Source organism: Hordeum vulgare, chromosome 3H (assembly GCF_904849725.1).
Source record: "Hordeum vulgare subsp. vulgare chromosome 3H, MorexV3_pseudomolecules_assembly, whole genome shotgun sequence".
Lineage (NCBI taxonomy): Eukaryota > Viridiplantae > Streptophyta > Magnoliopsida > Poales > Poaceae > Hordeum > Hordeum vulgare.
The window spans coordinates 169,307,823-169,321,326 of NC_058520.1; the positions used below are offsets into that span (position 1 = coordinate 169,307,823).

Consider the following 13,504-nt stretch of genomic DNA (forward strand, 5'->3'; position numbering starts at 1 on the left):
CATGCTGTGTACCAGACCTGATATAAACCTTGCCATAAGTTTGGTAGGGAGGTACCAAAGTGATCCACGTATGGAACACTGGACAGCGGTCAAGAATATCCTTAAGTACCTGAAGAGGACTAAGGAGATGTTTCTCGTTTATGGAGGTGACGAAGAGCTTGTCGTAAAGAGTTACGTCGACGCTAGATTCGACACAGATCCGGATGACTCTAAGTCACAGACCGGATACGTATATGTTCTGAATGGTGAGGCAGTGAGCTGGTGCAGCAGCAAGCAAGAAGTCGTGGCAGCATCTACATGTGAAGCGGAGTACATAGCTGCTTCAGAAGCAGCTCATGAAGGAATTTGGATGAAGGAGCTTATCACCGACCTTGGAGTGGTTCCAAGCGCGTCGGGTCCAATGACACTCTTCTGTGATAACACTGGGGCCATTGCCATAGCCAAGGAGCCCAGGTTTCACCGAAAGACGAAGCACATCAAACGCCGCTACAACTCCATCCAGGACCATGTCCAGAGTGGAGTAATAGAGATTTGTAAAGTACACACGGATCTGAATGTTGCTGACACGTTGACTAAACCTCTTCCACGAGCAAAACATCATCAACACCATGATGCTATGGGTGCTCGATACATCACAATGTAACTAGATTAATGACTCTAGTGCAGGTGGGAGACTGTTGGAAATATGCCCTAGAGGCAATAATAAAATGGTTATTATCATATTTCCTTGTTCATGATAATCGTCTATTGTTCATGCTATAATTGTATTGACAGGAAACAGTAATACATGTGTGAATAAATAGATCACAATGTGTCCCTAGCAAGCCTCTAGTTGGCTAGCTCGTTGATCAATAGATGATCATGGTTTCCTGATCATGGGCATTAGATGTCATTGATAACGGGATCACATCATTGGGAGAATGATGTAATGGACAAGACCCAATCCTAAGCATAGCACTAGATCGTAGTGTTCGTATGCTAAAGCTTTTCTAATGTCAAGTGTCTTTTCCTTCGACCATGAGATTGTGCAACTCCCGGATACCGTAGGAGTTCTTTGGGTGTATCAAACGTCACAACGTAACTGGGTGACTATAAAGGTGCACTACGGGCACCTCTGAAAGTGTCTGTTGGGTTGGTACGAATCGAGATCGGGATTTGTCACTCCGCATGACGGAGAGGTAACTCTGGGCCCACTCGGTAGAACATCATCATGAGCTCAATGTGACTAAGGAGTTAGTCACATAATGACGTGCTACGGAACGAGTAAAGAGACTTACAGGTAACGAGATTGAACAAGGTATAGGTATACCGACGATCGAATCTCGGGCAAGTTCTATACCGACAGACAAAGGGAATTGTATACGGGATTGATTGAATCCTTGACATCGTGGTTCATCCGATGAGATCATCGTGGAGCAAGTGGGAGCCACCATGGGTATCCAGACCACGCTGATGGTTATTGGCCGGAGAGGTGTCTCGGTCATGTCTGCCTGTCTCCCGAACCCGTAGGGTCTACACACTTAAGGTTCGATGACGCTAGGGTTATAGGGAATTGTTATACGAGGTTATCGAAAGTTGTTCGGAGTCCCGGATGAGATCCCGGACGTCACGAGGAGCTCCCGAATGGTCCGGAGGTAAAGATTGATATATAGGACGGATGGTTTTGGACACCGGAAGTGTTTCGGGCGTCGCCGGTAACGTGCCGGGACCACCGGGACCACCGGAAGTGGCCCCGGGGGTCCACCGGAAGGGGGCCACCACCCCGGGAGGCTAGATGGGCCAAGTGCGGAAGGGAACCAGCCCTTAGATGGGCTGGTGTGCCCCCCACACTCAGCCCATGGCGCAAGAAGAGGGGAGAGGGGGGAACCCTAGCGCAGGTGGGCCTAAGGCCCACCAGAAGGGTGCACCACCCCTCCTCCCCTCTTGGCCGCCGCACCTCCCCCCATCTAGGGCTGCCGCCCCTCCCAGGAGAGGGAAACCCTCAAGGGGGCGCAGCCCCCCCCCCCTATATATAGTGGGCACTTTGGGCTGTTGGAGACACCAATCTTCCTCTCCCTTGGTGCAGCCCTGATCTTCTTTCTCCTCCCCTCTGCCGGTGCTTGGCGAAGCCCTGCCAGGAGACCTCATCTCTCCATCGACACCATGTCGTCGTGCTGCCGGAGATCTTCCCCAACCTCTCCCTCATCCTTGGTGGATCAAGGCGCGGGAGACGTCACCGAGCTGCACGTGTGTTGAACGCGGAGGTGCCGTGGTTCGGCACTAGATCGGAATCACACCGCGATCTGAATCGCCGCGAGTACGACTCCATCAACCGCGTTCTTGCAACGCTTGCGCTTAGCGATCTTCAAAGGTATGAAGATGCACTCACCCCTCTCTCGTTGCTGGTCTCTCCATAGGAAGATCTGAATATGCATAGGAAAATTTTGAATTTATGCTACGTTACCCTACAATTTTCATCTATCTTTATCGGTGATCTAGCTAGTAGATTCAATGTACTGACCTACACGGTTGCAACTTGTCATGTTGTAGGATTTTGAGCGATGAGTAAGAGTTAAGTTTTAGGGTCACGGTCTACACTCAACTTGCCATTGGAATTGATGGGACTCCACACCCTTATGCTTGATTTTATGATGTGTTATATGAGGTACTATATGGATATGCGTTATCCTTTTTAACATGTGTGTGCAAGCAATTGATCTAGGGATAGCACAGTAATCATAGAGGCACCGGTCCTTTTTGGGCTGGGTTGCAACAAGGGGAGTGTTGGGAGGGAGAGGAGGTGTTACAGGATGCTGGAGGGTATTGAGGTTAGATTTTATAGGCCGGGTGTGAGATGGGAGCACGATGGCCATGGTCGGGCCGGAGCTAGCTCTAGCAAGCTATGGGGGAGGTCGACGCAGCCTACGTCGTCGGGGACCCTAGAGGCGCTGATGTTGACCGCAAAACAGATGGGGTTGCAAGTGAGGGCTCGACCGCATCATGGGGCGGACATCGCTGATGATGGCGGTGCGATGACGGGGCTCCTTTGGCTTCTAGTGAAGGGGAGGGGTCCGGGGAGGTGTAGGGGAGGTAGGTCGGCACACACGATTTGACTACACACGTCGGGGCCGTCTGTGGACATCATAGAGCCTCTATCGTGTCCAGAGCGCATTTGTGAGCGGCCAAAATGGTGCTCACCACGGTCATGGGGGTCTTGGGAAATTTTGGTCATGTTGTCCATGTCTGGGGTGTAGGGCACAAGCAATAGAGGGTAGAAGTGTAGAGGTGGGGTCTCGAAGGGCTTGGTTTGGAGCTAGGCTTCTATAAGGAGTTTTTCCACACAAGTTCTTGTTATTTTCCATTTGAATTTGTTCTGATGGAATAAGGTGAATTTTGGGGTGCAATGGTTTTAGTATGCTCGTGAGTGGATGTGCAAAATTTGGTGGTAAATGGACAACATTAGCTATCACTTGCTTTGTAATCTTCATTTCTAGACAGAAACTTAGATTAATTGTTGGGGTCAAATGGTGTGGTGGAAAATGGTGAAAATGAGGTGGCAGTGATGGCTTGTCATGTTTAAGCACCATGACAAAATTGGGATGAAATGGGTAGATGAAAAGTGTACTTCCTTCACAACATGGCTAGGTGAATGCAAACTTGGGAAATTTGTGAAGGGAGTTGTGGTGGGTGTATGATGGTCACATTTTATGGAGGGTGATGGTATGGAGGGATGGTGATGCATGCAAAAGTTTAGCTCAAATAGATCATGGCAAATTACACATGCTTCACAACGTGATAGGGTTGGCAAACATATTAACTGGCTGCTCTAGTCAAGGGTAGGCTTGGGTTTGGGAAACGATGGATGGAAATGGTGAATGTATGAATAGTATGAGCTCCAAAAAAAATTGGTGATTTTTTAGCAAGGGAAATGGGGGTTGCAATGCAACTAGTGGTATCTAGGGTTTGAATGACAAGGAGGGGAATTAGGGTTTTGGGGATAAACCCTAATTCCAGGTGACTCGGCAAGACACTTACTCTAACATAAACACAAGAGTGCAATTAAAACCCAAGAACACCAAAAGAAAAAGAGAGGAGGCAAAACTGGCAAGAAATTTTCCAAAAGGGAAAATCCAGGGTGTTACATGAGACGAGCTTTGCAGAATGATGCATTGATCACACAAAATATATTTTAGCTCCAGGTTCTTTGTGGCACACATTATGGAATTCGTGATATTAGGAATGCACATAGACATGTGCAACTTAACAATGACATCCAGGACTCCATCCAATGAAAACGGAGGAGTGGATATTCGATGACCCTGACCTACAAGGCTCAATTTATGGGGGCAACACTTGCATATATGGAGAAGAATCAAAACACACCTCCCCCACCCTCACCCCGGAGTCCCATGGCTAAAAACATTTTTTTTGTGTAGCTTTCCATTTAAAATTGAGAGGTTGGCCAAATTATGGGTCATGTCTACTTTGTTAGGGTGCAATAAATCGCCTTCCACCTCCTTTCCAAATGTCTCTTCACCATGAGATTGTGGGGGCATTCTTAAGGATTAGGTAGGATTTGACGCCCCCAATACTTTGCTATGGGTGGCAAAGCAAACTATGAAGTATTGGTAGACAAACCTTTTTAGCATCACCAATCGAAAAGGCTATGCCTCCCTCGCTATGCTTATTTTTTGGGAAGTATTGAAGGAGAGAAACGTCCATGTCTTCTATAATAACCCTCATCACTTCCAATTCTGCTTGCGAACATAGACATGAGGCCAAGCTTAGGGCCAATTTGTGGCCACTTGAGTAATTTGATGTTGGGAGAGTACCGTCCTTCATATCTTTTAGTTTTTCTTTGGTTCGCTGTCAGACTCTCTTCTAATTAATGAAAAGAGATAATTCTTCTGCCCCATTTCAAAGAAAAACTATAAGGTGTGGTTGTTTTTCATAGCATCATCTATTCACGGGCTTGCTTCAAAATGGACTGAGATGGGAGTCCAAACCCATGTAAGTATAAAATCAAGGAAGAAAATGTGTGTTTGTGTTACATAAGTGATATTTCATTCTTCTAATTTATGGATTTGTTAATTTTGGTCATAAAAGGATACTTATTTCTAAAAAAGACTGGGTTGCACCATCATCAAACCTATAGTTACACAAAAGATTATGTAAATTAGGCCTAAAATGCGTCTCCTTGCATCTCCAAACCTATAGTTGTAAACTATAATTATCTAAGCATTCAGTTCATCAATTCAGTTATTTTATGGCAAACATGCAAAACCTCGGTCAAATCATCTATATTTAAAAAAAGTGGTCGGTTAAAAAGGAAAATAGAATAAAAAACACAATCACGCCATGAATACGCATGAATATCTCATCAATCAAACCCTAACACATGCTACAGAAAGCCGCACACATGCTAAGAGAAGATTTGGATGTGTCGCCCGAAAATCAAACCACTAGTCTCCAAACTGCATGAGGCGATCGACAAGCGGAGGGGGTCCTAGTTGATGACTCCAAGGAGAAAAATGACGCACGAAGGCCCACCATCGATGGATCCAGATAGATATGAGATACCCCATAAACCCACGTACATGGATGAAGTGCCCTAGCTCCAACGCAATATAGGTGATCAGCACCCAAAGGCGTCGCCATTGTCGGTCCCGGCCAAGAGCCAGAATAGGGCTTCCACCAAAAAAATCTTTAAAGTAAAAAAGATTCAGGAGAAGAATCTATTACCTACTAACTTGTACTCCCTTTATACCTAAATATTTGTTGTTTGAGAACACTAATACAAATACCCCATCTATAAGTATTATGGTACAAAGAAAGTATATATAATATGTTTATTTTTGCATAAAGTACTGTTTGCCGTTGCTATGATAAACTGTGGATTATAAGTTAATTGATTGTAGCAAGATTTTCCTGTTAAATATAAAGAAAGTTTTTAGAACTGACGGCCATCCCAACTAGGAGGAACAAGGAAAAAGGTGAGAATCAGAACACTGTTTCTAGTGAAAGCAGAAAAGGTAACAAAAAAAGTTTTCTAAAAAGCCACCAAAATGGCGAACAGGACTTAAACATGACCGATAAGTCTTTTCTAATCTTCTGTGTAGTTTTTTTTTAGCTTGCTCTTATAACTGCTTAGTTTACTCTTCTTTTTGGAACAGAGATTTCAAAAGCATAAATAAACCTCTACTTCCGACAAGAAACGACAATCAATTCACTTATACAATCCACACACACACACACACATAGTACTAAACTAGCGCAAGGTTGCGCACTCCACAAACAAGAAAGATTTGTACAAAACATAGAAACGAAAGATAAGCCACATAGCATTATTCAGAAAACAAAAGCGTCACAATGAGAGTCCTCCGAAATCAGTTACAACTTCCATGGACGGGGCTACATGGAATCGATCAGGCCTACTTCAGCTTCAGCAAAACCATAGGAGCTGAAGTGCTTCACCTTGAACTTCCACTCGCCCTTAGCAGCGTCAAACGAGATGAACTCCACACCCTGCTCCTCAGCCTTCTTCACCAGCATCTCCTTGTACTTGTCCACCCTTGGACCCTCCGTGTATGGCTCGCTTGTCTTCCTGTTAACACACTTGATGTTCAAAAGAGTCACCACAGCAGCTTTGTTCAGGCCCTCGCCAACCGGGGGCTTCTCGTTATCATCCTTGTACACAATCACTTCACGGTTATTGAATTCCACGATCGATTCCAGATCAAGACCCCTTACATCAGTTTCTCCCAAGAATTTGATGCTGCCATAGCCTTGACGTCCAACAACAAAGTCTCTCACCCGGCTGCAGTAGCCTGGTTCAGCACGTTCTTTGGCGGCAAGCTCCTCCAAACTAGGCTCCGTGAAGTAATCTGCCTGGGATAGCTTAGGCATCAGCTTCTCAACAGAAGAACCATTCGCATGCGCCTCAGGTAATGCCTGGCGGTGGTCATCACGGTATGTGCCATTTTCCACCAAACCAGATCGAGTCGGTGGCGCAGCAGCCTTGCCGCGCTCCTTCCCATCCAAAGCACCGTTATGTTTGTCAAGATCAGTTGAATCTCTCAGTACTGATTGCCTGTCAACCGCACTACGTGAACGCCACTGGTCAGTTGGACGGATTATCAGACTCCTCGGGTTCTCTCTAGGGATGAAAAAGGCATCCGCTTTTGGTGTTGCAGGACATTCTTCATCATCGGCAAAGAAAGGAACCTTTCCATCAGATGTCTGATTATATTTTCGTGGCAGCAGTTTTATCCTTCTCTGCGACAAATGCCTAGGAACCACCATGGATACTGTTCTGCTTGGAAGAGGCTTCTCAGCAACCTGCAGGGCAGCAAAATGTTTTAAACTCAGAAATACAAACTGCTAATAAGTACCCACCGTGCCCATCTCTACTGCCCTTCCAATCTACAGAAACTACTACAAATCCTAAAAGATGGTAAAAACTAACCGGCAAACTTGATATTCCATACTGGATGGAGGGTGCGGATCCACCATTCCCAATGGACATCTGAGGCATTGCTGGAAGTGTCCCGAAGGGATTTGAAACAAGAGTCGGCTGCATAACCATATTGGACTGGCTGGTGGTTCTGCATCAAATATGCAACAGGACATTACAAATTCACAAGTCAAAAGAAAAACTATTCGCTTAAGTTCAAAAAGTATATTCTACATGGGGATGAGGCAATAACAGGTGTTGCCTAATACTCATTTATGAGGTTAAATTTAGGAACTAAGTCAAAACATGTTTCCACTGTAGGAAAAAGAACACGTTAGTTCAAACTTCAAAATTCTCAGATGAAAGCTGAAAGAACCATCAAGTAGATTCTTCTATCTACAAACTACACGACCAATCTCATATATCAACATTATCGTTTACCATCACCTTACCAGTAGTTCATTGAAATCACTAAAGAGAAAAAAAGTAAAGAATAAATGTACTTGTGACAAAGTAAATGGAAAGAGTCATACTGCTGTCCAAATGGAGCCAGATTCATAGTGTTGGAAAAACCAGTGAATCCACCTGTAGAAGCTTCAGTATCCATGCAGGCATGCATACGCACAAAAAGTTAAAAGCAAAACCATTAATGAAACATAAGCACTGAGAACATGCTCAGTTGGCAGTCAAAAATTGGCTAGCCAATATGTGGTAACTCCAGAACTTGTCAAAAAATTCCAAGTTCTGATAGGCAGGCAAGATAGTCTTTTTTTTGCCTTGCCTGCATATTGGCTGACAACTTTTGGCACCAAGCCAAGCAGCCTCTAAATGGTAAAGGGAGAAAGCACTAACCTGGTTGGGTTTGAGGTTGGAATGAGAATAAGCTTGGAGTCTGCTGAACAGGGGCAGATTGTTGAAACGTTGACTATTAATACAAGGAGTGAGGATCAACGTGTTATTTGCAGAAAAATAATATTGAGGATTACATGACAGGAATAATAATACGATAAGTACAGGCCCAAATATGATAATTGCACAGGAATAGAATGCTTACTGTTAGAAAAGGGGAAGATGTGTTGCCAAACAGCCCTCCAGTCATTCCAATGTTAGGTGTGTTGAATATACCACTGGAGAAAGCTGGAGTGCTTGATTGCTGGCTAAACGACTGGCTAAATGGCGCTATTGCAGGGGAAGACTGAAACAGCCCAGCTGATTGAGTATTATTACTAATGGATAAGCTATTATTGAAAGGGTTTGGGGTTGTCGATGGCGTGCTGAATAATGAAGGAGTAGTATTCGCAAATAGAGATGGTGAGGTATTTGCTGAAAATGCAGAACTACTTGTTTGTCCAAATGGGGTAACTGTGGGCGACGAAAATGGGTTTGGAGTGGCACCAAAACCACCTGTAGAGGGCTTAGCAAATGGATTTGCCGGCGGATTTGTTTGAAAACTTGGCGCCGGAGTTGGAAAGCTGTTCGCCACTGGAGTTACAGAAGAGTTTGGTCCGCCTTTGTCTCCACGCTGGTAATCTTCCCACCTCAACTCTTCATGACTCTTCTCTTTGTATGCAGGCATGGCTGATATGGAATTAAGTTTTGCAGCAGGCTGAGTACCACTTGTAGCACTGTCAGGATCTGGTGTCAGCACATAAGGTTGTACTCTGGTTCCTCCAGATTGATTTCCAAATGAAGCTTGCCCAAATGCTGGTGCTGCTGTCTGCGAGCCAAATGGAGAAGTTTGTGCCCCAAAAGGCGAAGGAGTTGTTCCGAACGGAGTGCTTCCAGTTGCAGATGCTGTTTGTCCAAAGGACGGGGAAGAACCAAAACTAAAAGCATTTGCTGGCGTGCTTGAAGCTCCAAAAGCTGGAGCACTGCTCGCACCAAATGTTGTGGTTCCTGAGGATCCAAAACCAGGAGTTGTGGTTGAACCAAAGGGTGTGGAGCCAAATGTTGGTGTGCTGGAAGCACCAAATAGGGATGTTGATGTAGAGCCAAACGCTGGGGTGGTTGTGGCACCAAAGGATGGCGTCGTCGTGGTGCCAAAGGCCGGTGTAGTTGTGGCGCCAAAAGTGCTGTTGCCAAATGTTGGCTGTGTTTGCTGAAACGTGCTACCGAAAGGACTAGACTGGCTAGGAGATGATCCAAAACCACCAAAACTTGGCTTCTGTCCAAACAAAGATCCTGCAAAATTTACAGAGTAGAGGGCATTACATCACAGTATCACACACCCAAAAATTGTAGGTCTAAAGATAAAATTATAAGAACAAAAACGGTTTCAGTGGAACAAATGTGAAATGCGACATTACGAAATATGAATACATGCTGCCGAAACAAAGATAACTACCAAATGACTTGTGTTGTATCTCATATAAGCATGTTTGAATAAAATACTCACAACTAGTGTCATGCACGAACCCCTCGAAAAAAGAAGTAGTGTCATGCACGTGGTTGCTGCGGATAATGTATTGATGTTAATACTACCTATGACGTATAATAATAAAGACATCATATAGACATATATAGAGTGTTCCAAATGGATGTATTTAATACTGGCAAACTAGGTGAAAGGCAATCTTGTCATGTGGTTCATACAAATATGCTTATGGAAATGTATGTGTTGAAGAGAATTAGAGAACTCCATTTTTCGAACAACTCCGCTCCCACTTTAGCTCATGCACCTATAGCTGCATGCACTTTAACTGCTACAGTTTTTTTTCTTATGCTTGCCCTTGCTATCAACAAAAATAAAAACTATTAGATGTGTGTAGTCCTTCAAATCATACACTTTAATTAGATCTTTATAAATATAAAAACGAGTGTGATGTTCACAAGGATGTACTTCCATATGGACCATCTCTCGGTACAAAACGATTTGACTTGCTTTTTAAGCAAGTAGATTTTAATATGTAACAAATGTGCATGAAATGTGTCCACGGTTGGGCAGTTAGGGATGGTTTGATATGAATGGCTTATAATTATCTTGCCTTCATGAGTCAGGACTATAGAAAGGGGTGCTTGCACCGTAGTATAACGCTAACGCCAATCTGCTTCTAATTGCCGTTTTAAAATGACATGGTTAATTACGAATAGGCGTTAGTTGCCAGTTTCAGAACAGAGAGATGTGCATGCAGAGTTGCAGAGGTGTGCACAAGTGGGCAGTTAGGCATATCAGTTGATACAAATGGCTTATAATTGCTTTGCCTTCACGATTCAGGACTGCATAGGAAGGGGAGCTTGCCCTGTAGTATTACAACGTCAACCCTGCGTCCGGCTACCATTTTAAAATGACGTGGCTTAACGGTTTTTCTGATTCGGCCTGCGTCTGCCCTACCAAATCAAAGCGCACCAATATTTTGGCGAGGGAATCCTCCACCTTCGTTTTGCCAGCAAGCGCGCGTGAAATCAGAACTGCTAACCAAAATATTGGCTACCCTGAGAAGATTTGGCCTCAAGCGGGAGCCCATCCTACAGTCAACGCTGATTTTTTTGGTGGGGCGACTCCCGGCCACCACAAACAGCCCCTTAATAATCACAAAGGAGCATTAGGAGCCAGTTTAGAATAACAAGAGATAGGGGGATTTGCTACCTTTGGAACTATCAGCAATACTTATGATTTTCAATAGTTGGACAAAGAAATTCCCAAGTAGGCATCAAGCTGCAGTGCCAGATAACACAACCTAAAAAGTTGCTTCAGCATAGCTCTGTTCTAGCCTTTCAGGAAACGAGGTATACCGTGATAGATTTCGGCAAGGTTAACAATGAAAAGCTGCGCATGTGCATGGCAAGTAGAGATCCAGCAATCAACTAAATGCAATGAATGATAAAATGTGTTCATAGTGGTAGAAGATAAATGCTCTAGATTGCGAGCAGAGCACAAACCACTGCCGAAACCGGAGGATGTGGCGCCCGCGCCAAACGCGGGGGCTGGCGACGCGCCAAAGGCTGGCGTGGAGCTCCCGAACGGAGAGGACGACGGGGTGCCGAACGCCGGCGTGGATGGCTGGCCAAATCCACCAGCCGGCGCGGCCCCAAACGCCGGGGTGGATGTAGCCCCGAACGCCGGAGCGGATGGCTGACCAAACGCACCGGCGGTGGAGGAGGTGGCGCCGAAAGGCGAGGTGGTCCCCGTCTGCGCACCGAAGGCGGTGGTCGGGCTGCCGAAGGGATTGGTGGCGGTGCTGGTCTGGCCGAACCCTGATTGGGCTCCGAAAGGGTTGCTAGAGGTCTGCCCAAAAGCGCTGGCGGAAGACTGCCCGAACGGATTGGTAGAGCCGAACATGGCGGCGGCGGAGGCGGAGGCGGCGGCGGAGGCGGAGGCGGCGGCGGAGGAGGAGGAGAGGATGGGGTCGACGGCGGCGTGTTTCTTCTTCCTCTATCGGTAGTCTCTCGATCTCGCCGGACGGGGCCGAGGAAAATAGGGCTAGTTGTTGCGTAAATGCGAAGCCCGTAAACCCGTTACTTGGTCAGGCCGAGATAGTCGATCACTCTGGGCCTCAGCCTGTAGACTCTACAATACTGATCCTCGGCGGGCCTCGGCCTATATAGACTCTACAATGTGCACTGGTCCTCGGCCTATTACATTCAACTATATTTCTCATCAAAAGAAGAGAGCAACTAGTTGGCGAATGGTCCTTCGAAAGTCTTAAACGGTCACTTTTACGCACCGTCACTTGACGTGTTTTCAGTTATTGGCACGTGGCACGTTCTGAGCATTTTCTTCGAATTTTATTTATTTATTATTTTTTGCATGCGCTTTTGGCTTTTTAGGTGGGTTTTTTCGACGTTTCGGTTTTCCATCGGCCTTTATTGAAACAAATTCAAAACTTTTTTGCATGGATAAACATTTTTTTTTCCAAAAAGCATGATTTTTCTTGCACAATATACATGGATTTGCTTCCGCGAGAGACATGGTCGTGTCTTTCAAAAACGAAAAAAACATGTTTTCTTTTTTTTCTCGAGAGGCGCGATTTTGCTTCCGCGAGAGGCAAGGATTTACTTTCGCGAGAGGCACAGTCGTATCTCTCAGAAATGAAAGAAAACGTGTTTTATGTTTTTCACAAGAGATATGATTTTGCTTCTGCAAAAGGCATGAATTTGCTTTCGTGTTTTCTAATTTTTTCACAAGAAAAAACGTGTTTTATATTATTTTTTCTCGTGAGTGCCTCTCGGAAACAAAAAAATGTGGTTTCTATTTTTTTTCATGAGAGACACAGTTTTCCTTCCGCGCGAGACACGGTCATGCCTCTCGGAAATGAAAAAACGTGTTTTTTCTTTCGTGAGAGGCACAATTTTTTCGTAAGTTTTTTTGTAAAAAAATGTTCGCCGGAATCAATCAACATGGGATCTAGTTTTAAAGATCTCGACGCAAGGAATCCAATGGTGAAAACGGTTCGAAATTTGTACGCATTATTTAAAAGATAAAATATTTTGGAAATACGAATCTATGAAAAAAAGAAAACTTTCAGGTGACAGCAAGTGACACACATACAGTATGCCACTTGTCGCTAACTGGAAGGTGGGAGTGATCCTTGAAAAGAGTATTTGTCAATTACTGATTTCGTGAGAAAGAAACTAGCCCCTAGACTTGGAGAGCAACTAGTTGACGAGCGCTCCTTGGAGAGCCTCCCAACAATCTCTCCCACGTGTTACCACTTGACGCATTCTCAGTCGTCGTCATGTGTTACGTTCTCAATATTTCCTCGTGATTTTATTCTACTTTATTTTTGTGCACGCGTTTGCGGCTTTTTAGGTGATTTTTTTTGGGGGGGGAGGTCGGTGTTCTTGTTTTCCACTGGTCTTTTTTAGCTTTTGGGCGAAAAACATTCGAAGTAAAATTTGCATGGAAAAAACTTTTTTTTCTTTTTCAAAAAGCACGGTTTTCTTTCGCCGGAGGCACGGATTTGCTTTCACGAGAGGTGTGGCCATGCCTCTCAAAAACAAAAAAATAACATGTTTTCCTTTTTTTTTGAGAGGCACGGGTTTGCTTCCGCGAGAGGCACGAATTTACTTTCATAAGAGGTTGTTAAGGCATATTTATGCCTAAGTAATTTTGGTGACTGATGACAGTACCTT

At 44.8% G+C, this 13,504-nt stretch overlaps 1 protein-coding gene across 2 annotated transcripts; it reads right to left on the minus strand.

The window, feature by feature from the left end:
- Positions 1–6,155: 6,155 nt before the first annotated feature.
- LOC123443381 (nuclear pore complex protein NUP98A-like) lies at positions 6,156–11,875 on the minus strand. Of its 2 annotated transcripts, none has more exons than XM_045119731.1 (6): positions 11,312–11,875; positions 8,487–9,613; positions 8,285–8,357; positions 7,966–8,017; positions 7,445–7,583; positions 6,156–7,317 (listed from the first exon to the last, which is right to left on the minus strand). In XM_045119731.1, the coding sequence occupies exons 1-6, from the start codon at positions 11,709–11,711 to the stop codon at positions 6,391–6,393; spliced, it is 2,718 nt and encodes a 905-aa protein (XP_044975666.1). In that variant the 5' UTR covers positions 11,712–11,875; the 3' UTR covers positions 6,156–6,390. The 2 variants fall into 2 exon arrangements, with proteins under 2 accessions (XP_044975666.1, XP_044975665.1); XM_045119730.1 differs by having other exon boundaries at positions 7,966–8,026.
- Between the last annotated feature and the right edge of the window lie 1,629 nt (positions 11,876–13,504).

What these genes read in the sequence shown, in the direction of transcription:
- LOC123443381 (XM_045119730.1), bottom strand. Translation starts at nt 11,711, where the DNA reads ATGTTCGGCTCTACCAATCCGTTCGGGCAGTCTTCCGCCAGCGCTTTT. An exon ending in CCAACCTCAAACCCAACCAG is followed by an intron (nt 8,027 to 8,284) that starts GTTAGTGCTTTC and finishes TGGATACTGAAG; the next exon opens with CTTCTACAGGTGGATTCACT. An exon ending in CTGGCTCCATTTGGACAGCA is followed by an intron (nt 7,584 to 7,965) that starts GTATGACTCTTT and finishes TATTTGATGCAG; the next exon opens with AACCACCAGCCAGTCCAATA.